Source organism: Vulpes vulpes, chromosome 10, assembly GCF_048418805.1.
Source record: "Vulpes vulpes isolate BD-2025 chromosome 10, VulVul3, whole genome shotgun sequence".
Taxonomy (NCBI): Eukaryota; Metazoa; Chordata; class Mammalia; order Carnivora; family Canidae; genus Vulpes; species Vulpes vulpes.
In genome coordinates, this window is record NC_132789.1 from 44,628,508 (window position 1) to 44,653,004 (window position 24,497).

At 33.9% G+C, this 24,497-nt stretch overlaps 1 protein-coding gene across 12 annotated transcripts in view; it reads right to left on the bottom strand.

Annotated features, from left to right (window-relative positions):
• ZMYM4 (zinc finger MYM-type containing 4) overlaps positions 1-24,497 on the bottom strand; it is a 141,921-nt gene that overhangs the window by 46,378 nt on the left and 71,046 nt on the right. For 9 of the 12 annotated variants that reach the window (XM_072723868.1, XM_072723869.1, XM_072723862.1 and 6 more), the window contains 13 exons: positions 21,612-22,136; positions 19,873-19,934; positions 19,346-19,516; positions 12,465-12,549; positions 11,967-12,222; positions 7,197-7,371; positions 6,875-7,087; positions 4,360-4,510; positions 3,747-3,862; positions 2,617-2,892; positions 2,297-2,447; positions 1,063-1,235; positions 300-450 (listed from right to left, as the gene is read on the bottom strand). In XM_072723868.1, the coding sequence (XP_072579969.1) occupies positions 300-450; positions 1,063-1,235; positions 2,297-2,447; positions 2,617-2,892; positions 3,747-3,862; positions 4,360-4,510; positions 6,875-7,087; positions 7,197-7,371; positions 11,967-12,222; positions 12,465-12,549; positions 19,346-19,516; positions 19,873-19,934; positions 21,612-22,136 (2,505 nt within the window). Of the gene's footprint in view, positions 1-299; positions 451-1,062; positions 1,236-2,296; positions 2,448-2,616; positions 2,893-3,746; positions 3,863-4,359; positions 4,511-6,874; positions 7,088-7,196; positions 7,372-11,966; positions 12,223-12,464; positions 12,550-19,345; positions 19,517-19,872; positions 19,935-21,282; positions 21,434-21,611; positions 22,137-24,497 lie in introns of those variants that run through there. The other 3 variants (XM_072723870.1, XM_072723871.1, XM_025991768.2) reach the window with 2 other exon arrangements.

Consider the following 24,497-nt stretch of genomic DNA (forward strand, 5'->3'; position numbering starts at 1 on the left):
GGAAGTCAGGGTATATATACCCAGTTACAAAACATTAACTACCATTCTTTCCCATCATTCTTACAGAGTTGATTTAATTCAATGTGCTCAGAGAAAACATAATGAACTCATTTTTACAAAGCCTTAATTCAACATGTTAAATAAAAAAGGGATTTAAATGTTAATGGCATTTGAACAGAATGAAATTTGTATTTCACGAAATTATTAACAATTATTAACAATTGTTAACAATTGTTTACAATCTGTAGAACAGTAATTGGTCCCTGTCACTGATCAAAGACTATAAAGTTTAATTTTACCTGCATTGTTTTGTGAAGGTGGTTCACACATACTCTGCTGATTACAGAACATCAAGATACAAAGCAGGTTACAGAAATGTTTCATTTCTCCTCGCCATTTCAAGGACTCGCTGAGTTTACCCTGTCGCTTACAACCATCACATTTGGCCATCTGATTATGAAATAAGAAGACGGTAAAGGAGTAAAAAACAAATTGCTGTGGCCTGACAGGGTGAAAGCAGTACATATATTGCCAAATGAGGAAATTAATTTAAAATCTAGAACACAAAAATGAAGCTTAGCTCCTCTAACATGGTAAATACTTATTATTCTGTTATTTATACTAAATACTAAAAGTCACATTATAGAGATGCCAATAAAGAGTAGTTAAAAAACATAGTGAAATGAAAGTAAGACCTATATTCTTCAAAAATTTCAGAAGACCAATTCATTTTAGTTAAATAATAAATTAATACGATGCTAATTTTAAATACTTTAGTCTTAAGACTGATACGTCTTCTATAAGGAAATTAAAAACAAAAAGAATGTAACTTCAGTGACATTAAAATTTTCTTAAATCAAAAAAAAAAAAAGAAAAAAAAATTTCTTAAATCTTTTATTAATACTGCAAGAGTCATACAATACATTTATTTTTTAACATAATACATTTAATACTTATAAGTTTTAAATCATTAAACTGCCCTTCATACTACACCAAAGAATAAAAGAAGGAAATAATGTATGCCCTAACTTGAAAAATCAGAGGAATGTGTATTATATTTACCTGATAGAATAGAACTGTGTATTTGGACATGCATTCTTCACAACAGAACTCTTCTACTTTCCCCCCCAAATTACTCTGTACCAATTTGGGAGATGTCTGTAAACAATAACTGCACATTTTACAGTGATTTCCCCAGCGTTTTGCCAAGTCATGTTTATAAAGCAATTTGCAACCTAAAAACAGGAAAAGACAAAATTAAAATGAGAAAAAAATATTAAGTATCTACATCTTTAAATACCTTGTGACAATGTTTTCACACTTGGATCCTTAACCAATACATAGATCAAGAGATTAATTTAAAGGATCTAGACAACCATTTTGCTTTTTTAAAAATAAAGACAGAAAAAATTACAGTGCATCACATATAATAAAAGCCAGGTTTGTTTCGTAAAACTTTTGTTTTACTTGGGTAGGTGATAATCTACTTGGGTCACAAGGTAAAATGTATTTTCTTTTGTGCTGTAATCAAAAGATTTGAAAGCCACTAGTCTAGGAAGCCAACTGTGTACAATTCTAGAATAAAACAAAACATTTTCAACATAAAAAACAATCATTTAAGTAAAGAAGATAATCTACCTCACACTGATTTACCTACTCAGAAACATGTCTGTTTAAAACAATGCAAGTCTCTCATGAATAAATAAAATCTTTAAAAAATAAAAAAAAATAAAAAAATAAAAATAAAACAATGCAAGTATAATCTTATGTTGCTAACAAAAGTTAGTTCTCTTCAGAAATAAGTGCAATAAATAAATAGGGAAGCCTGGATGGCTCAGTAGGTTAAGCGTCCGACTCTTGGTTTCAACTCAGGTCATGATCTCAGAGTCCTAGGATCAAGCTTTGTGTCCAGTTCCATGCTCAGCAGGGAGTCTGCTTGAGATTCTCTCTCTCTCTTTCTTCCTCTCCCTCTGTCTTTCCTCCCCCAATAAATAAATATATCTTTTTTTAAAAAGTGCAATAATGACAAGATCCCTACCAATCTAAGAATGTGAAATGTTTATCACATCACCACTATCTTCTGTAATACAATTCAACCATCTTTTCCTTAATTTTGACATCTATATGATATGAAGGACTAGGTCAGGAAAAAAGTATACCAAGTGTAAACAAAACAAAAGGCTCTGTGGTTATACACAAGGGTTAAATGAGATAAACTTACACAGTAACAGCTTAAATCATCAGTTACTTTTAAAAGGACCAACATGCTCAGTAGGTAAGATGATCTTGCCTTTACCTTCACTACAGAATGACTTGTCAGCACCTGAGAATCGCACAGTCTCCTTTATAATTTTCTCAATTTTACAATATTCACACATTGCCATTACATTATTTATTTTCTTATATTCATCAGAACAATTCTTGCCACAGAACTGAAACATTTTACCCTGTGAAGAAATAATCAAGTACTAATTAAACATTTGGTTTATCTTTTGGAAATCCTTATTCCCTCTTACTTTCAAAACAAGTAGTGAAATTTTGAGAGATGAAAAGCCAGAAATGATTTTATCGATAGGTAATTTTGTACTCAAACCCTTTATCAAGATCCTACTTTACCTTATAGTCAAGAAGTTCCGGTTTTGTGGCAAAAAGGCGGTTACAGTGCTGACACTTGAGTTTTACAACATTTCGTGGGAACCCAACATGCTGGGATTGGGCAGCAAGTCGCTGGAGACCAGCTGCAGCAGAGCTACTGATGGAGGTGGGAGAAACAGCAGAAGTATTACCCCCTCCTGAGGACACGGTTGAACCTGTTGGGATGCTTACAATTACTTGGCCCTGAGACAAGGGCACTACTGAAGAATTCATTCCTGTTGGTTTGTTGAACAAATTCTGAAAAATGAAACAAGATGATCAATGTGAATCATTTGTTCAAATAAATATGCACTGAGTGCCCATGTGTGATGAGCATAGTTCTAGGTATTAAGACACACCTGTGAACAGGCAAAATGCCCTACCTTAGAGTAGCTTATCACTGAAGGGGTAGAGAGTCACTTATATCCAAAAACTACAATAATTTAACTAATAATTTTCTTTTGTATTTAATTTTTAAACTTTTTTTTTCTTAAGTAATGTCTACGTGCAAAGTAGGGCTCAAACTCATGACCCAAGATCAAGCATGGTATGCCCTACTGACTGAGCCAGTTAGAGAACCAAACTAGTAATAACTCCCTTAAAAATAATATCCTCCGGGGATCCCTGGGTGACTCAGCAGTTTAGCGCCCCCTTCAGCCCAGGGTGTGATCCTCGATCGGGGATCGAGTCCCACATCGGGCTCCCTGCATGGAGCCTGCTTTTCCCTCTGCCTGTGTCTCTGCCTCGCTCTCTCTCTCTCTCTCTGTGTCTCTCATGAATAAATAAATAAAATATTTCAGAAAGAAAAGAAAGAAAAGAAAGAAAAAAGAAAAGAAAAGAAAAGAAAAGAAAAGAAAAGAAAAGAAAAGAAAAGAAAAAAGAAAAGAAAAGAATCCTCCCAATAGATAATCTGGATAATAACAACGCCATTTAATGTTAAAAGAAGTCAGGTAAATAACAAGCATCCAAATACAGCAGGATTCAAAGAATCCAAGTTTACCAGGACTGAGACAGAAGTGTAGGCAATCGGGGCAAGAGCAAACACATACCAAGTTCACAGACTACATAGTAGTCGCCTCAGACTGGAGAAGAGGAAGATTTCTGAAGCATACCTGGAACGCAACAACACAGCTATAGCTGCAGAAGTTGCGTATACTTCCATCCGACATGGCGAGATGATACTGCGGGATTGCTGAGGTTTTGCAACTGTTACACTGCACTTGTACACCTTAGCAAATTAAAATAAAAACTAATGAATAATATATACAAATATACACATATGTTTGAGAAAATAAATATTATCCAATATATGAAAATTCAAGGGCCAGGTCAAGTTGCAGGAACTGAAACTAAATCATGTCACATACAGACAAAAACTAACTTAACAGAAAAAATACCTCTTTTAATCTAAAGTTGGTACAATCTACCCTGAAACTACGTAATAAATGAAATCTTGAAATTAATCAGGTGTGGATTAAAAAAAAAAACATTAAGAAGCCATATGAAATTCTTTTGGTAAAGGGGAATGCACAAATAGGCAAGCAAATAAATAAACATAAATTAAGCAATCAAAGCAAGAGGTGATATTTTACAACACAGATCTGAAGTATTTTAAATTTGCCTTAAAAATCAATTAAATTTGGACAAAAATCCACTATATAAAAAAGCAATAACCATAATTTTTGTCAACTATTATACTTATATAGTTTATGAAACCAGTATTACCTGCAGAAGTAACCATTTTAACTCTGTAAGCAGATAAGCAATTAACAGAACAGAAAAGCTCTGTCTTTCCCAAGCTATTGGTATTTTCAATCATTTCTGCTGAGGATCTCAATGATTTGCAAAGCGCACATGGTGTAATTTTGGCTGATTTCTATTAAGAGAATAAAATAACATTCATTTTTACCAAATTATAAGTAAAAGCATAATTCTTTGAAATGTTTATACTTAACACTGTTGAAATATTTTAAATTAGTGGCTTTCAAACTTTTACGATTACAATCCTCAGTAAGAAATATATTTTAAAGTGACCCAGTACGTACTTCTGAAGTTCTGTTTGTGTATGATACATACATATATGTACATAAAACTAAAAAAAAAGTTTCACAAAACAATATAAATCATGTTAACATGTGATACATTTTTATATTTTCCATTCTACTATATTTCATTCAAAACTAATGCTGACCACAACTTGGCAATTAATTTGGGGATCTATTAATTGACTGTAATATAGTTTCAAAAATGATATTTCTAAAAATTACACAACAGGGAATTCATGCTCTTACACTATGCTAAAAATCAGAACTCCCCTACAGAAGGTGCTATATAAGGCAATAAAACGTGAATTCAAGAGAATAAACTTAACAGAAAATTCACTACCAATTTTCTACCACTAATAACAACAAAGCACACAAAGCAATAAGCAAGTAAGCATTAAAGTGGGAGCAACTTTGGAGATCACAAGTGTCTAAATATAAGCAATCAATGAGTCAGTTATCTTCAGTTCCCACTAAATTAGGGACCCAGCAGCAAATAATGCTAAATACTAATAACATTTCACACATTCAGAATAACTTATGAAGTATATCCAGTACCCATGATCTCTGTGAAGTTTTGCTGATAGTCTCATCTTGTCCTAGCAAGTAGAACCGATCATGTTTCCTCTGTGCCCTGCTATACACCATAATACTTCCATCACAGCATCTCCACTCAGTTATTAATCTATCTCCTCCAGGAGATACATAGCCCCTCAAAGCAGGAATCACATATAATGTTTGTTCAATGAGTTATACATAAGGAAGGAAAGAAAGCAGCAGATATGACCAACTTCAATACACCAGGTATACGAGGTACTTTCTCATTCTTACTTCACATAAGCCTAACAGCATCCCAATAACAGTAATAATACAATACCCATTCACAGATAAGAAAATGGACCCAGGGAGTTTAACTGCTTTCCCCATGGTAAAATTCTATTTGAATAGAGTCAAGGAATAAAATCAAGATCTGCTTTACTTCTAAATTCATGTTCTTTCTCTACACCACAGTACAGGCTAATATGTGAGATATTTAATAGATATTGGCTAAATGAAAAATAATAAATAAATTTAAAATTAAGATGATTCAACCTATTTCTCCTTCTCTTGTGGAGTATGAACCATCTTTCAATGGACTGATTCCAAGTAACTTTTAGTACTTGATACAGTATCAGGAAAATAGTCCTTTGGACAAGGATAAGCTCATGAGGATACTGGGTTCCCCGGGTTCCGGGTTCCCCCCGCCCCCCCCCCCCCCCCCCCCCGTGAAAGCAAAACCAGGTGTTTCTAGAGGAAGGAATAAATGTGCTTCATAATAACAAGAAATAAATGGCAACACCGTGTAACTGAAATTTCCAAATTCACTGCAAAGTATTAAGAATGCTTTAAAAGAAACTTCTCAATCGACATTACACTCACTCATCATGGTAGACTGTATAGAAATTTACTATTTCAAGGAAAAGAATGATCTGCTAATGCACTGAAACAGGAAGGCCCTGTAAAATTCAAAATATAAAAGGTTCTTACCACTCCTTTGGATTTATGAATTTTAAAATCTAAATTTACTAACAAAATACAAATACAGTAAAAATGAAACTGCATAAAAGGCATTTGTCATATAGCATTCATCCAATTCATCTTCTATAAACCTCATCAATTCACAAAATAATATATAATTTACATTTATTTTTTCTTATTTCAGGAAGAAAAGGAAAAACCTTTTAAAAACAATTAATGGTTAGATTTTCATTTTCTGAATTGCAATTTCATTTATATGGAACTGATTGAAAGAATATATATGTAACTTGGACCTTACCTTGTCAAATAAAAAAGTATAACCAAAATATATTACAAAGACAGCTATTCACCAAAAAGATGAGAATTGGTTATCTCTGGGAGATGCATTATTTTTCTTCTTTGTGCATTTTCAAAATATTGTTCAAAAACATAAATCATATTTGAAATACAAATGCCATGCCCTAAAAGCATGTATTTCAAATGTATGAAGAAAAAAACATGCCACTTTAAAGATTTTTCATACACATTCATTTGACAAGTACTATTTATCTGTAAAAATATTAAGTTAATAATATGATCTTAGTATTTTTTGTTACAAGATTTTCATAAATCAGTTCTACCAAAACATGTAGATCCTCCTAAAAGGAACAAAAGCTTTGGGGTTAAATACAATCATGTACCTGCTTATATGCTGTGACACACGCAGAGCTACAGAACTTCTTAGACTGGCCCTCTATCTGAAGCATGTGGCACTGCCCAGAGCCACTGTAACAGTATCCCCCACAGTTCTCACAACAGTTCATGGTGAGGTTGTTGGCAGAGCGAAACTTGGAGAAGCAGGCATCACTGCAAAGTTTATGTACCACATTCTGGTAATTAACTTCATGTCGAATCTAGGAATTAAAAACCAACATACCAACAAGCAGAGACCATGAAAAGCTGTTCTTTCAACACAAATATTAGACTCTCTCTGCACCCACCCCATAAAGTAAGATGACTTACAACAGCATTCTTCTGACACATGCTGCATTTGGTTGAAATGCTGTTCGTATTTATGGTGACAACAGGTTTCCTTTTCAGTTCATATGTTGATAGACATGACTGACTGCAAAAATCTTTGCTAGTGGTGCTATTTTCAAACTGGGCACTGATCACATCCTTTGGATTTAAAATATCTCTAAAAATGATAACAAGATAAAATAAGCCACAGTATCATTTGAATTTTCCTTTTTGTGAGTTAAAACAAAACAGAGGCAATTATATATATGTATGGAAAGGGCACTGATATTTAAATGAGAACACTTGGGTTTTCCTGGGTAAACTGATAAATTGCTCTAATCCTTAAGTTCTATTCTATAAACAGAACACATGGCTTACTTTATAGAACTGCTGGGAGAATTAGTATACTATGTTTTAAGACTAAAAGGATATACACCCAACAGCTATCATTCATTATCTCTAGTAGATGGGATCGTAAGAGATGTTTATTTTCTTCTTTGGGCTCTTTTATATTTCCAAAATATTCTTTGAAAAGATTATTACGCTCAAAAAAATTTTTAAGTACCATCTTTTAAAAGTAAAAATACAGGGGCACCTGGGTGGCTCGGTGGAGCATGCACCTATTAATCTTGGGGTTCTGAAAGAGAGCCCCATGTTGGGTGCACAGATTACTTAAAAGTAAAATCTTAAATAGATGTAAAAATACATTTAAATCTACAGTGTATATTCCAGCATGGTTATATAAAATTGAGTACTTCTATTTTTAAATAATTTAACTTGTTAAGTATTAGCAGCAAAAGCAATTAAAACACTTTTAAAGCCCCCTACCACACCACACCTTATCCTATCCCAAACCAGTGTTCACACAATTCATTAATTAGTTTAAATGTAAACCATTTTAAAAGCCAATGGAAAGGGTGTCTGGGTGGCTCAGTTGACTAAGCAATCAACTCTTGATTTCAACTCAGGTCATCATCTCAGGGTCTTGAGACTGAACTGGAGTTGCACTCTGGGGCTGAACCTGGAGCCTGCTTGAGATTCTCCCTCTCCCTCTGCCCCTCCCTGGCTCATGCTCATGCTCACTCTTAAAAAAAAAAAAAAAAGAAGAAGAAGAAGAAGAAGAAAGAAAAAGAAAAAAGAAAAAAGAAAAAAGAAAAAAAAGCCAATGGTGAAAAAAAATACCCTGATAAAATTTTCTAAATGGTGTCTCTCTCCCCTGAGTATACACCAACATAGTAGTATATGAACCATTATAACTCAATCTTGCATCTTAAACAGATTATACTAATAAAGCACTTTTTAGAAAAGATTACAAATATCTCTGCTTCAATAAAATAGTAAACATAATAGGAATCATCACAAGGAACACCTCATACGTTGTAATATATAATTCCATACCTCATCTTCTATATTTAGTAGCTCCAGGCTCTTCTACTTCCAGATTTTTTTTTTGCCTTCAGTTATTTGTTAATTAGGTTTTAATATATTTCATTTATAGAGGTATTTATTGAGCACTTATATTGAGCCAGGCACTAGCTACACGCTGTGTCACAATATGGTACAAGTGTGCACTCAAGGAGCTCACAGTATATTGAGACAAAAAGAGAAATGATGTATAAAATACCATAAGAAAAGCATTCTTAAAATATAAAAGTGAAATAATTATGAAAAAGCGTAACGTATAACAGAAACAGAAATGATGAAACAATTATTTCAGACAATACGTGACATGAAAGGCCATCCAAAAGGTGATGTTTTAGCTATATTTTAAATAGGAGTTTTCTAGAAAGTTAAGGAGATAAAGGTTGGGGAGCAGCATGGAAGGATAAAAGTAGGTATATTTCTCACTCCCCTCAGTATGCTTAGCATCCAACTACATTATAGCTTATTGATTACATCCAATTTCAAATATGAAAAATTGAGAAATGATACAGATAATCTTGAAATAGTTACTTTGAGTACCATTATATCAAGTAATCTGATCTTTTTAATAGTATTAAAAAAAAACTATCCTCCAAATTACCTCTTTAACGTAGGATTTGAAAACTTTTTTTAAAAAACAAAGTGTTAGGTCCTTATTACTAAGGAATCCTGAAAATTAAATGATGATTAGCCAAAATACAGAGTTAAGGTTAAATTCAAGATGCTAAGGGCTATGGTTAATAATAAAAGATTAAGAAAAATATAACTGTTACTTCAAATAGCTAATGAGTTTCTTTTAACCAAAGTGCTGTTTCTATATTTCTACTGGTCTATAAAAATAGCATTAGCTCTATCAGGAAGGAAATCTTTTCTCTTTCCACCCATTCAAATTAAATTGAAATTCTTCTTGGGGTTCTTCAAGGTATTAATTTACAAATTAAACCTGCTTGACTGGGATCCCTGGGTGGCGCAGCGGTTTGGCGCCTGCCTTTGGCCCAGGGCGCAATCCTGGAGACGCGGGATCGAATCCCACGTCGGGCTCCCTGCATGGAGCCTGCTTCTCCGTCTCTCTCTCTCTCTCTGTGTGACTATCATGAATAAATAAAATCTTAAAAAAAAAAAAAAAAAAGTAAACCTGCTTGACTATATGGACTACATGGGGGCAGAAGAGTGGGGGGGGGGCAAAATTAACGAGGTATAGGACACTGAGGAAATCTTTTAACTTCTTTGAATCCAATTTCCTTATATTTAAGGTACAATTGAACAATTTCATAGTCAGATAAACTAGACTATCTCAAAATGCTGTAATGACTGTGTAATAACAAAAACAGGGGCTCCTGGGTGCTCAGTCAGTTAAGCATCTGATTCTTGATCTCAGCTCAGGTCTCTCTATCTCAGCATCACTGAGTTCAAGCCCTACGAGAGAGGGGAAGGGGAGAAGACAAGGGAAGGAAAGGTAAAGTGATAAAAAGGAGATGAAAGAGTAGTTCAGGAAGTAAAACACAATGTAAGGAAAATCAAGACTGTTCAGGGGTTGAGGGCTCAGCAACAACAGAAAAGATATCCTAAAAAATGAGAAGGGGAGAAAAGTCAGAAAGCAAAGGGGAAGAAAAGGCAGAGGTGGCAGGCACGTAAGGAGTACCTGACAGAGAATACTAAGAGGCAAATGGAAAAGAACAAGGCATGAAGGAAATGACAGAGTAGAACATATATAAGTGAATGAACAAAGAGATAGAAGAACAGTTAAGAGTCAGGAATGACAGGTTGAAAACACAGAAGATTTATGAGTAAAACCAAACACAGCAAAAGACAAATATAATCTTAAAGGATAACTGAACTACATGAGATCAAGATGGATAAGATATGACATGTAGGTAAAAATGACCTGCTCCAGCTAACACTAGGCAAACTAAAGGGATATAATAAATTTAGATGAAAAGAATAGTATGTATGCAGAAGAATTTAAAAACACAGGCAGAAAAAAGGCATACATTTTAAAACTTCTGTGAGTTTCCTATGGTCATTTTAAGATCCACTGATGTATCTCTGAAAGTATCTATGAGTATTACTATGAAAGAAGAAATAAAAGTGCAATTTTAGAAAGTGCCCATCACCAAAGTAGAATTAAATAAAGAAGCACAAGAGGAAGTTTATATGAAATTATCTCATGGCAAAACAGAAAAAAAACCTGTAAAAAATTACAATTTTCAAGTTGATTTAATCTTAGCATCTGATAATGAATATACTACAATACAGAAATGAAGTACACACTTTTAAAAGTATGTTTATAAGTCTATTTTCATTAAATCAAACATGAAACATAAAGAGAGGCCATATAACTAATTTCCAGAAAGACCTATAACCACATTCAAATTTCTTTCAAGTCTCTAAAATGCCTTTTTCCAATTAAACCAGAAGAGGGAGCATCTTCTTCCCTTTCCAGACAGAGAAAGGGAAGGGTCCACGTGAGGAACTATAAACACAAATACCTAAACTAATAAATCGTGGCTTGAATAGCTTCATAATAGAGGCCATAGTGTTTCAGAATAAGAGTATTATTCATCTTTCTCTGACTTATGTAAGCAGTTTCTAACAGTTTACCAAATCAGCCAAAATGGATTCATATTCTTCACAAGTATCAGGATGACCTTATCAAGATCTAAGGATATATTCTTTTGATATTAAACACTGAAATGGAACCTCTGAAGTAGTTCAGAGATACTAAGAAGATAAAAAACATACACACTTGAGTCCTTTTAAAGATAAGAAAAGTATTAACTGAATTCCAATTAGATAACAAAATACATAATTTCAAATATTTGTGGATTTGAGTTATCTATTACCTATAAAATACTATGGTATTACATGACCTAAATGGTATTATTTTTGTTTTATAAAGCATCTCAACTAACAAGAATGGAAAGGCTTGTTTCAAAAGCATCTCTTAATATATAAAAGGCACATTATTTGCAGTTAAAATAATCTGAGCATCTAGTATTCAGAAAAACAGAGGGGGGCCTGGGTGGCTCAGTCAGTTGAGTGTCCAACTCCTGATTTCGGCTCAGGTCATGATCTCAGGGTTGGGAGATTAAGCATCTCAACATCAGGCTCCAGGCTCAGCGGGGAGTCTGCTTGAGATTCTCTCTTTCCTCTCTCTCTTCCCCTCCTCCCACCTGCTTGCTCTCTCCCTCAAATAAATTAAAAAAAAAAAAAAAGGAGAAACGAGAGCAGCAACATGCTGTGGGAATTCTCAGAAAACACAGAAATGTGGAAAATTAAACAATATGCAGATAAGAACAAAGTACTTCAAAAGGAAACAAACAAAGAGGATAATTTAGAATTCTGCTATACTTTGAGCAGCTTGAACAAGTTTTCTTGGTGGGAGGAGGCGGTGGGCGGGCAGGTGGAACTGTATATCCAGTGAGGCACAGCGTGGAGCAGAAAAGCTGAGTAGACCCTTTCCTCTGATAAGCAGTTTGCCCCTTCTGAAGGATTTTTTTACAACCAGAACAGGAAACTCGAACAGCTGTGGCTGGAACTGAAGGAAGCATTTTATTCATGCCAGATGACGCCAGTGAAGGCTGAAAGCCAGTAGTCAACTGTGGAGCTTTAAAAAAAAAAAAAATTAAAAGAAAAAATGTTTCACTTTTGTCATGAATTTTAAGTATATATACTTTATTTCTCTTCTAGAACTAGTGTTGAAACCCAAAACTAATTATGTAATATATAATTAAAGCCATTCTAAATGGGCAGAGAACTGCCTAGTTTACTAACACAAGTAGATACTTCCTCTTGTCACACCGGTCAGAATAAATAAACACGATGTATTTACTCAGTTCTGTTTCTTACCAAGAGGACTGCCACTGACTGAAAAGACAGCACTAATTTTCAATTCCCCTTCTTGAGTTTTTTGCTGTTGGCCATGACTATACTCCTTTAAAAAAGAAAATAAATAAGTATTTAGGGAAAAGAATAAATACAATGTATCTAAAGAAATCCAGACATTCAACATAATTTCCTTTGGCTACACAGGGGAGGAAGAAAATGTTCATACTATTACCATTTATAAGAAATAATAGCAAACTGTAATTACAATAAGGGTATAAGTTTGCATATGCTGAGAAAGCAAAAGGCAAAAAATGAAAGTACCCAATTAACCCGTAACACTAGATATTTCAATTTTTTTGAAAATTCTTACTATTACAGTATTTTAAGTTGCTGTTTATTATAAAAGTAATACACATTATACAAAATTTAGATAGATAGAAATAAGGAAAAATTCTACACTTATTTCCATCACACCAAAACAATCACTGTAATTCTTTTGGTATATTTCTTTCCAGTCTTTTCCTCTCTTGTATTCAGAGACTTTATTTCTCTACATAGCTGTAATTAAACTGAATTTATCATTCTAATAAAATTATTTCTTGATCACTTGAGTCAATTGAATATTTGCCTATTACTACATCAGTGTTTCTTAAGCTGGAATCCAAGAATCCCTAAGGTCTACAGATGTATTCTAGGGAGTCTGAGAATTCTAAGAGAATATTTTTTTAAATTGTGTCTTTATTGCAATGACTTTTGAATGTAAACATATTTTTCATCATGAATAACCGCATATAACTGAGTTATACTACAAGTTTTCAGTGCTGTTATTTGCTTTTACAATTATATTATTGCACTGTGAAACCTCTTATGTGGCAGATTTAACTTTTTTTTTTTTTTACTAACTTATTTCAATTCATTCTTTATCACACTTAAACTTGCAAAAACCCAGCAGACCTCTAATTCTTGGAATTCTCAGGCAATTCCCCCTTTTATTGTGGTAAGAGGTATCTGGTACATTACTCAAGTTTGAGAAATACTGATCTATTACTTAGTAGACATATCAAATTACACAGGGATGAGACTTCCCTCAGTCACAAAATCAAGGTACCAAAACTCTCAGTAATCAAGATAAATAATATTTTAGTGCAATATTTTTTAAATGTACAATCCATGATGAACAAAATAAGAAAACTGTAAATAAATAAAGATAGAATCGTTATTACTGATTTTTCCTTTGGCTTCAGTCTCCAATTTAATGGTACTGCACGACACTGAGATTATATAATCATAACCCAATGTCAGTCCATTTTTTCCCAACATTCAGTATAATCAGAAATGCCAAGATAAACATCTCTGTGAATATTCATACTCTCATACTTAGCATTATCTTCTACGTAAAGAATCCTTGACATAAAATTACTAGGTAAAAAGCTACACAGTCAATGTTCCCGATACACAATGACAGGTTTTTTTTTTTTTAACTTCTAATTAGATTTATTCTAGTAATTTGTGTAAAAAACCATTTAAAAGTATTTCCTTACTGCTGTTTCAATCCGCAATTTTTTGTAATATCCACTTACAAAAAAGCATTATAATATACCAATATTAACCCAGTGTAGCATGTTATCAATTTTCTCAATATGCACTTTTATAATTTTTCATGTACTAAAATATCCATTTTTATGCCAAAAATCTAGTTTTTACCGTGGTGACTCCTTTGATTTCTTATAAAGTTGTACTTCCACAATAAAATACTAAGAAAATGGTTTGTTTCTAATAAAGTCGTTTACTCCAGAGGTCAACAAACTTTATCTGCAAAGGGCCAGATACTAAATATTTTCGACTTTGGAGGCCATACTACCACAGTTACTTAACTCTGCCCCCGTAGAGCAAAAGCACTCATAGATAATATGTAAATGAATGAATGTGGCAATGATCCAATAAAACTTTATTTACAAGAACAGTGTGCAGAAAAACAAAAACAAAACAGAAACACAGAATGCAGGCTGGATTTGGCATGCTGCTGATAATCTGCCAACCCTTAATTTAATCCACCTGGAATTTATTTACTTTGAGGTTTAAAGGGCATCTTTTTCCTTTCTCTGAATAACTGAATTCCTTCCATTCACTGTTAACATATCAAATTGCTTTAAAAATGTCTCTTCTGTAGCAATCTATTCTGTATTATTATCAGCCTATTTTTTTAAGTAAACTACCCCAAACATGGGGTTCAAACTCATGACCCGAAGATCAAGAGTCGCACACTATGCCAACTGAGCCAGCCAGACACCCCATTATCAGCCTAATTTTAGGATATCACACTATCCTATAAATCTAATTGTGAGAAGTTTAACCATTTAATAGTCTACCACTATCAACCTTTTAGAACATGTATAATGTTTGTGTGTGCGCATGCCTATTTATTCTTCAGAACATCAGAACCTACTGGTATTTTCATCAGAATTGTATGGAAACTCTATCTTAATTTAGGAATCACTAATACCTTACATTTTTTTAAAAGTCCATTCTATCAAACTGCCTTTTATCTGACATAAGTACTTTTTAAAGTTGCTTTATATTTCAAAGGGAATACTTTATATTTTCATATTATCTGAGAAACAATGATTTACAGAAATATTGTGGTCTTTTATATAACTAAAAGTCAACTACTTCACTACACTTTCGTAAGTTCTATTAATTCTCTAATAAAGATCCTTACCAGCAAATGATGATTAATTTTGTCTCCCCTTTTCCATTATTTCTTCTAATTTCTTTAAAATGTACTAGGTCGAAAATCCAACAAGAGTTAAATAATAATGCTGACATCAGTAATTTGTGTTCTTTTAGTAATTATTAACAGGTTTCCATCATTTTATTCTTAAATTCAATGACTTTTATTAATCTGAAGTAGATATTTCCTTACCATGATCAAGAGATCATCTATTATAAGAAATGCACAGTGAATTACACGAGATGTCTTTCTGCATCTGTGTATCTATCCATATAGTCTTGACTAGTTGATGAAGTTATGTATTAAAGATTTCCTAATATTGACTTATTCTGACACTGCGGTTATACAGTATATGAAAGCAAATTTCAAGTAAAAAAATTGTTTTTAATCTTGGAAAACTCCCCCCAAAATCAATACTCATTGGCATACTTTAGTGGTCTCCAGTCAGCTCCTTTTCTGAATGTTTATGATAATTATTTCAAACTTCTGATAGATTCCTTATGCCTCAAGTACATATTACTTCTGTAACATAGTAAAATAAGTATGTATCTTAAGTACTCTACTTACACATTCCACAATGCCTTCAAGGCAGAATGTTTGTTAGTATTCCTCTAATATTAAAAGACTAACTCTACAAATACTTACTTATAAACAATGACTAATAACTTGAGAAGATCTGATGACTCAACGACTTTCAGAAGCAGAAGAGCAGGTGTCAAAACAACACAAAAAAATCCTTTACCAATAGCTTTACCTTCCCTTTGTTTACCATAAAGGAACACCTGTATCAGTATCCCAAGACAGTATTTTAGAAATGAAGAACCCAGTACCTATAGCCAAGTTCAGCTGACATACCTAAAGGAAGCCCCAACATTTCATTATTGCATTCCACTTTTTAAAACTGTATAACTCACTACTGTGACAATTGATTTGCTTTCCCCTCCTAATCCATTTATTTTAACAAGAGATTAATATTAGCACTTTTCTTAGGAGCAAAAAGAAAAAAATCATGACTTTAATGTAGTATTGACTGAATTTCCAACTTTTAGAACCTACAGAAAAGGGGAAAAAGGAAAAATGAGGTCTCTGGCTCTTTAAAGTTTCTATTTTAAAATCTTTTCTAGGCATTTTTAAAAATTAAACTTTTATTTATATAAACACTGTTAGACTGATAATAAGAAGACCTTGATTATGGCCTCATAGTGGCTCCTTTCTGGCCACATGGCCTTGTGTAACTAACTTAACCTTTATGAACCTCACTTCCCTCTTCTACAAATGGAGTTAATATCCCCTACTTTGGCCTTCTTAAGAAAGATGAAACAGCATAGTACACATAAAAATCATCCGTACTTGTAAAAATATTACAGAAACTACAGTAACATGCAATGTGGATCTGAATGAAGAAATCAAACTGGAAGGCCAAATGGTATTATGCCAATAACAGACGCAGGAGGATGATAACTGGTGAACCCAGAAAATCTTAACTGAAGAAATAATCAAGAACTAGTGAGTAAGTAGAGTCTTTAAATATATATTCACACATTTCATCACCTTAGGTGATTTGGAAAGTAAAAAAATTAACACCAAAATCAATTGTGTAAAAAGGAGAATTAGGAAGTGAGCTGAAAACAAAACTACAAGTTATGCAAAGAGAAAATCCAAAGGATGTTTGACAAGGGGCCATGAGCTAAAGCTATCATCTTATTAAATCATGAGAAAAGTAACTACTAGTGATTGACAGCCAAAAGTAAAGCCTGACCACAACCATTCAACTTTTTAGTATTTTATGAGAGTTAGGTTAACAGTGCTGTTTTAGAGATTATTAAAATACATTAGAATTCCCTTTTCCAGTCTCTAGGAAATAAGTAAGAGTGATAAAGCATTGAACAGCAAAGAATACAGATTTCCAATGGTCATGGGAGAGAAATATCTCAAAGAACAGGACAATGAAGAAAGGAGAGAAATAGGGGAAGGAAAAGGGGAGGGAAAGGAAAAGGAAGGAAAGGGGGAAAAGAAAAGGAAGACCAGGCATCTACACTTTAACAGAAGGTCCCCAGAGGGATTTCTAGAATTATAAAAGGTCTGATCTTATAGAATTTATGTGGTAATAATAGAAAGGATTTCTCAGAAAAAAACTAGGTTTATTCATTCACATGCTGGGATTGCCTTATTGTGGTGGTAAAGAATGCTCCTGGACCTTATGCCCAGGATCTATACACATTCCTGCTTGGTTCTCAAGAGTCCAATCAATCAGGTGCTGAGCCTTTGAAGAAGTTCTTCCCTACAATCATGATGAAACCGTATATTTAGCATTTTCTAACACATTATCACATTCTGAATAGTGTATAAAAAAAATGTAGGTGTTTCTAACAATTCCATCCTATTGGTTTCCCCCAACCCCTGGAAGCACGGTTTAAAGAAAAAAAAAAAAGTAACACAAATAATCCTTCCTGATGCCCTCTTCCCTGAAGGTATTTATTTGGTCTCTGCTATAACTGCCTTTTCATCCTAAAGAAAGTGCCTCTGCGTCACATTCAGAGAGAAAGTGATACCTTTGGATCCCTGCCAGTATAATGATTTCTTATGAATTTCCCATGTCCCTACTGGGGCATAATGGAGACAGGAAACCTTCCCTGTATACAGGTATGTTTATAGTCTTCTGAAGCATACAGTGCCACATGAACTTTTCCTAAGTTATCAGAAAAATTTCTTTATCCCTAATTCAGATAGCTAGGATCTCCATTTTGCCTGCTTCTGTTAATATGCTTTCATTCTACCTTGTATTTAGCTATTTTCATATTCCTACTCTGCCATCTTCTGTGTCTCCACCACGCTCATAAACACCCAGTTCCTACAGCTTTATCATCACTAACCTATATAGCTACCTTCCAGTGAGCACCAAGAAATTCCTACTTAACTGAGCATCAATCTGATTCATAAAACATATCTATTCTTCCATCTCTGGCCTATAAAACAATGGTTCTCAACAGCAGATAATTTTGCCCTCCACTCCTAGGAGACATATGGCAACGTCTAGAGACACTGGGGGGTGGAGGTGGGGGGTATCACGTAGGCAGAGGCCAAGGATGCTGCTAAACATACTAAAATGCCCAGGACAGTCCCTTACAACAAAAAATAATCTGGTCCCAAATGTCAATAGTGCCAAGATTAAAAAACCCTGTTCACAGACATCTGAATGAAAAATACTCTTCCACAGAAGTCTCACATTCTCAAATGTGAGACTCAAATCCCAAAACAACAGATATATAAGGAAACAGATATATAACCTTTCTCCAGATCAAATGTCATTTCAGAGAAATAACTAATTCATGCTATCTTCTCAGCCTCTGAATTTATGCCATCTGGATAAAATATAGACCACTCTCCACTCTCAAATAATTGTCGACTTTGTGACTCACCCCACAGTCTCCTTCGTGCACTACAAAAATGATTACAGCATCTAAAAGAACTTTCTTCTTCCATTCCAGCTACTGCAATGTCATTAACTACATGGATATCTTCACTAATTTCAAAACTTGAGTCACAAGATCTTTAACTTTTACCTTCAGAGCAATCTTGAAATACCAGAACTCGATTCTCCTGATTAATTACAGATCTCATATTTGGAATTCCATTTCATTCATCAAAGCCGCCTCGCCTTCTACCCACTGATCAAATTAACTGCTTCTTCAATCAGTTAACTCTTTCAAAGATAGCCTGTCCATTAATTCCTCCCGCCAAAACCCTTAAATCCATTTAGAGTATGTACTTCATCAGCAATAACTGCAAAGGACTTATTACTATCTTAAATAAATTCAACCACAATATAAATAACCATAAACCTTCAACAACATCTGCTGTGTCAATCTCAAATCCATGAAGACTCACTTTCCCTACTCCTGTTCTGAAACTGTAAAAATCACAGAAGAGTGGTATTCAAGAACAAAGTAGATTAAAAGCCTAAATTACTACTCAAGAAAAGTTTCATGTAACTCTTAATTCCTTAGCATTAATCTCACAAGATAAATCAAATTACCTTAACCTTCAGTAAGAGTCTCCTCTCACACCGTCAACAAACTACTTCACTTCTTAATCAAGAACTTCCTCTCTCAAATAAATAATTCATGTGTGGAACAAAAAAGAAGGGGGAAAGTAAAGGTGAAATGTTTACTTGAGCATTGTCAGGTTCATCTTTAATTTTGTCTAGTAGTCCCTGCTGTGGTGCCATTGCTTTGTCATACTCATCATCCAAAGGTTCTTCTTTAATTCTAATATTTGATGCAAAGGAATTTCCCAGTTCCGAACCAATGGATTCTTTATTGGCAAATGGATAGCTGGAATCCTAAAACACAATATAAAGGATTAATAAATATTCAGATTTAAAAATTATTCCTCTTCAGGTTCAACACCCAAAGATAAGCTCATTGGAAATGAAGAACTCTATGGATATTCATTAGAGTCCCTATGCCTAAAAGTAATTGTGATCTATATCTAAATATCAAATACAAATAAAGAAACTAAGAGCTGAGGCTTCTTAGAACATCTTCAAAGATGTCCTTACCAAATAATAAGCAAATTAAAAAAAAAAAAAAATCAGTGCTCTACCTAACACATATAGTTACAGTTTAGAAAATGACATAAAGAAAACTTTGACACTTGCCACAGTTACAGCAATCTACATACACACTGAAAACTTACCCTAAAGTTTGTTTCTGGGGTTTGTGGTAAATGGGTATGTAATGTTTCTTCAACTTGATTAGCTATTGAAAGAAAAAAAAAACAAAACAAACACATGTATATGAATAACAAATCTTACAAAGAATGACCTAAAAAGCTATCATTTGATAATCACCTCTCTTGTCCAATAAAGATGCTTATTAGAGTGAAATGGGTCCCAAAAAATACCCAAAATAGTTTCACTCAAATAAAAGACTGGCCCCACCTTATTTTTAGCCTCACCTTTTACTTTCCTTGCTCAAATCTAAATAAAGTGGTTACTTTAGTCACTATGCCCTGAAAACTACTTGTGTTTGTTCTTCCCCATTTCTGTTTATATCATCCCAAGGCCCCTCTATCTTAATCCCTATACATTTTCTAGATTCTGCTCAGTTCAAAATTCACCTCTCCTCTATAAGCCTTCCCTGGCCACTGAGTTAAAAATCAGCTTTTTTCTAAGAATACGTAAAACACTCTGTTTCAATTCTATGACAGAAATCTTCTTGTATGGCCTTATGACAAACTCTTCTACCATTTTCTGTAATTGTAAATTAAATCTTATGCTATTCAACTGTCACTGACACTTCTACTACTTCATTTACCCCTTCTACTACTAGATATTATGTTCCCTGGGGATAAATACCCCTGTAATTTGTCCCCTGTAGGGATATCAAAAATATATATTGAATAACATATATTGAAAAATATAGTATACCCTGTACAGCCTGGTACATAATAAATATGTAAATTAATTGTTCTTAATAATACTGATTTGTTCTTTCTACCTTACTCTCCCAGCATTGTCAGAAGAAATATAAAGACTACTTTATTATACCTTGCTTTCCTTCACATCTATTCAACATTTATTGAAATATTACTATTTTCACTGCACCAGATTAGGCCCCAAGAACACAAAGATGAATAAGATACACTCTGGTCCTCAATAAGCACCTATGCTGATAAGTAAGGCAAAACAAATACAGAAGTATTTTACTATAAGTGCTATAAATAATGAAGTATAAACAAAATGCTATGGAAATATAGATAAACAATTCATTCTTTATGTAGAGAGGTTAGGGATGACTACAGAGTAGAAGAAGTTTATGAGTTAGGCACTGTTGGACAAGAAGTACTTTTACAGATATAAATACAAAGAAAGAAAAGGACATATGGACAAATGGAATAGCAGGGGGGAAAAGAAGGCAAAGAAATAAGAAAATATGTGACATATTCAAGAATGGAACTGGAGCTAAAGTATAGGGTACACTGGGCAAAGAGGCTCAAGAGGGGCCTCAAGAAATTTCTAAAACATAAAATACAAATGTTATCAAATAGAAAAACCCTCCCTAATTTGGACTAATTGGTGGGACAGCAGTTTGAATTAGTGCTTACAGCACAAAGAAGTTAAATCCAACTTCAGGTTCCAATGTTCAACCAAAGAAAATGAACGGGTGACTTGAGTATCTTGCCTTCTCATCAAAATATTGCAACCAGGGGAGGGAGAAATGAGGTTTAGAGCTATTTTTCAATCATTTTTACCATTACCAAAAGTTACTGGGAGAAATTCAGTCACTCTGCAAAGAACAAGGATAAAAGAAAAATGACAAGCTTACAATGAATTTAACTGTTCATATTTCGCTTAGCATCACAAGTAATAAAAGCTATGTAATTATCAATACGTTATTTATTGTGTTTTATGGCTCTATTCCAACAATTATTACCTGCTTTATCAAAAAAACTGCTTTTCAACCTTGAATCCAACTCTTTATGGGGTTTATCCAACCGTTTTTCACGTTCATGATAAGTTAGGTCTCTATTTTTCTCCTTTCCAGAAAATGTCTCTTTGCTGTTTTCTCTTACTAGACTAAAATCTTTCCGTATTGATTTAAAGACAGAAACCTGATCAAACGGTTTAGGAAAGTCTTTTTTTAATTTATTTTGAATCTGTATTTCATTTTCATTGTCTGATTCATGCTGTGTGACTCTTCTCTCTACTTCCAAGCTATCATCAGTATGAATTGAAGAAACAATATTGTCCTTTGAACTAAAATCCTGTTCATCCTCATTGTCACTACCAACGACTGGAATTCCTGCAAGATCCCCAGAGTTCAAAAAATAATCATCTTCATCCAGCAATGAATTTTCAGATCCTGTTTGATTCGGCATTCCATAAGACATGCTGTCAAGGGTAGGAGTTAAGTTGTGGTCTATATCTTCAGACATTTCTGTATCCATGATACCACCACCTTAAAAAGTAAAATACTGTTTAGACAAACGATAGTGCTAAAGATGACCACATTTATAAGGTCTGTCTGGTATTTAACCAAATATATAATTTTTCTTTTCAAACAAAATATAGATAATACCACAGTATTCAATTAGGACTTTGATATAGGTGTGACAGATATAACTATCCTAATGTGACAGATAAGGAAACAGGGACCTAAAATTTGATAAGCTATTTTAGGCTAGAAAGGAGGCAATGCGATACAGAAAAAAAAAGTATCAATTTCAGAAGCAGACATATCTGTGCTGGAATCATAGCAGAATCACTAAAAATCTATGTGATCCTGAGAAGTAAACTCTTGGGTTTCTTCACGTATAAAACAGGGTAATACTCACCTTAGAGATTAATCTGTGGTGAGGATTAATGATAGTATGTATAAAAGGCCTAATAACACAGTGACTGACACACAGAAGGGAATATAAAAGTGATCATTTTAATTATTATAGTGATTATTCTGGGGAACTGATATCAGAACCCAGGTCTCTGCTCTTAAAGTCTCACTGTCTCTGGTCCAACTCTAATAAACAGAGGAGTTAAGGTTTACAATAGTAAATATTTATACATAGAGAATAAAATTTATTCAAGCGAGGATAAATTTAAAAACTATTTATTGTTTGAAACTACATGCTTACATCTCTTTCATTCCAAAATAAAACCAAAAACCCTCCCAGCCTTTATTTTTTCCTGGCCCTCATTTATTTCTGCTTCACAGTCACACCTCTAGAAAAAAAAGTCTATGCTGGTTTGTTTCTACTTCATCTCCCAGGCATTAATCCTCTGAACCTAATGCAGCCTGGGTCTCAATTTTGCATCGGAACTGCTGTCATTAAGATATTCAGTGATTTCCTAATGGTCAAATCCAACTGATTTTTTCAATCCCTATATGGCATATCCCTCCCGGATAAAAGGCCTTTGGTTTCTATGACACTATACGTCTTCCTATCTTTTTAACTAGTCTATTAATTTATTTCATACTTCCTTGTCTTCTGTTGATGCTCTTAATATTCCAGTTCCCTTCTCCTTTTATACACTCAGGACTGTTTCAGTCACCACTCTAGCTTTCACCTTTGCTGTGAACTTCCTAAGCACTTTACCTTACACCTTTCTTCCAAGATTCAGATCTCCACATTCACCTAGCTCCTCTAAGTCCCTAGGGATCTCCAACTTAAACTTCTAAAATCAAGCTCATCATGTTCCCATTCCAAGCAGACTCTTCTTATATTTCTGTCACTTGATTAATAGCATCACCAAGCCAGCAGTTTGCTCATGAAGAGAGAATCAGTCCAATTCTCCTTCCCTCTGGATAATTCTGTCAACTGTACTACTTAATATGTCTCAAATCCATCTTCTCCACATGGTGACATTCCAACACTCCATATCTCTTACTGGGGACATCTATGTGAACATCTAGAAAGCAACCATATTTTTACAAGCCCTATCCCTAGCCACATTAATTGATCCATGAGCAGGCAAACTGGACCTAATAAAAAAAAAAAAAAAAAAAGAATGAAGCAAAGACAAAATGTTCATGGTACCAACAGTCTTGTTTTATTTGTTCCTGAAGCCCAGATGAACCATTCATTAGGCTGGTTCTTCAAACCATTCCTTTAATTACATGACGTAAGCTAAATTCCTCTTTTTGTTTAAGTCTGAGTTGGATTACTTATAGTCAACTCCAAATTGATATAAACTTCTAAATAAAAACACTCCTCAAGGGGCACCTGGGTGGCTCAGTTGGTTAAGCATCTGCCTTATAATCAGGTCATGATCTCAGGTTCCTGGGATCAAGCTCCACACTGGGCTCCCTGCTCAGTGGGGAAGTCTGCCTCTCCCTCTCTCTCTGCTTGCTGCTCCCCCTGCTTGTGCTCTCTTGCTAATAAGTAAATAAATTCTTTAAAAAAAAAAAAAAAAAAACACATTCCTCAAGTTGCCCTCCTCCGTAAACACACCAAAGTGTCTTTCTAAATCATTCCATATTATACCTTCCCCTTGAAATCCTTCAACAATTTCCCACTGCCTTCTCATTCATTTATCAGATATCAGGAAACAGTTCTGTGGTAAGAACTGCACAAAGTTCTAGGGATGAAAGGATAGCTATGGTTCCCCCTCCTCAAAACTAGAAAAACAGAGAGAGGAAACAATAAAATTAGAAAATCAATAATTTTACTTAAATAATAATCAAACAACAGATCGTAAAATCTCTGAATGTCTACATCTACTTTCATGTATATACCAAAGAGAGAGTGGCAGGGAGGGATGAGAGCATGCACATTATAGATATTAAATGTACCATTCTTTCAATTGTTCTATTTACTTGAAA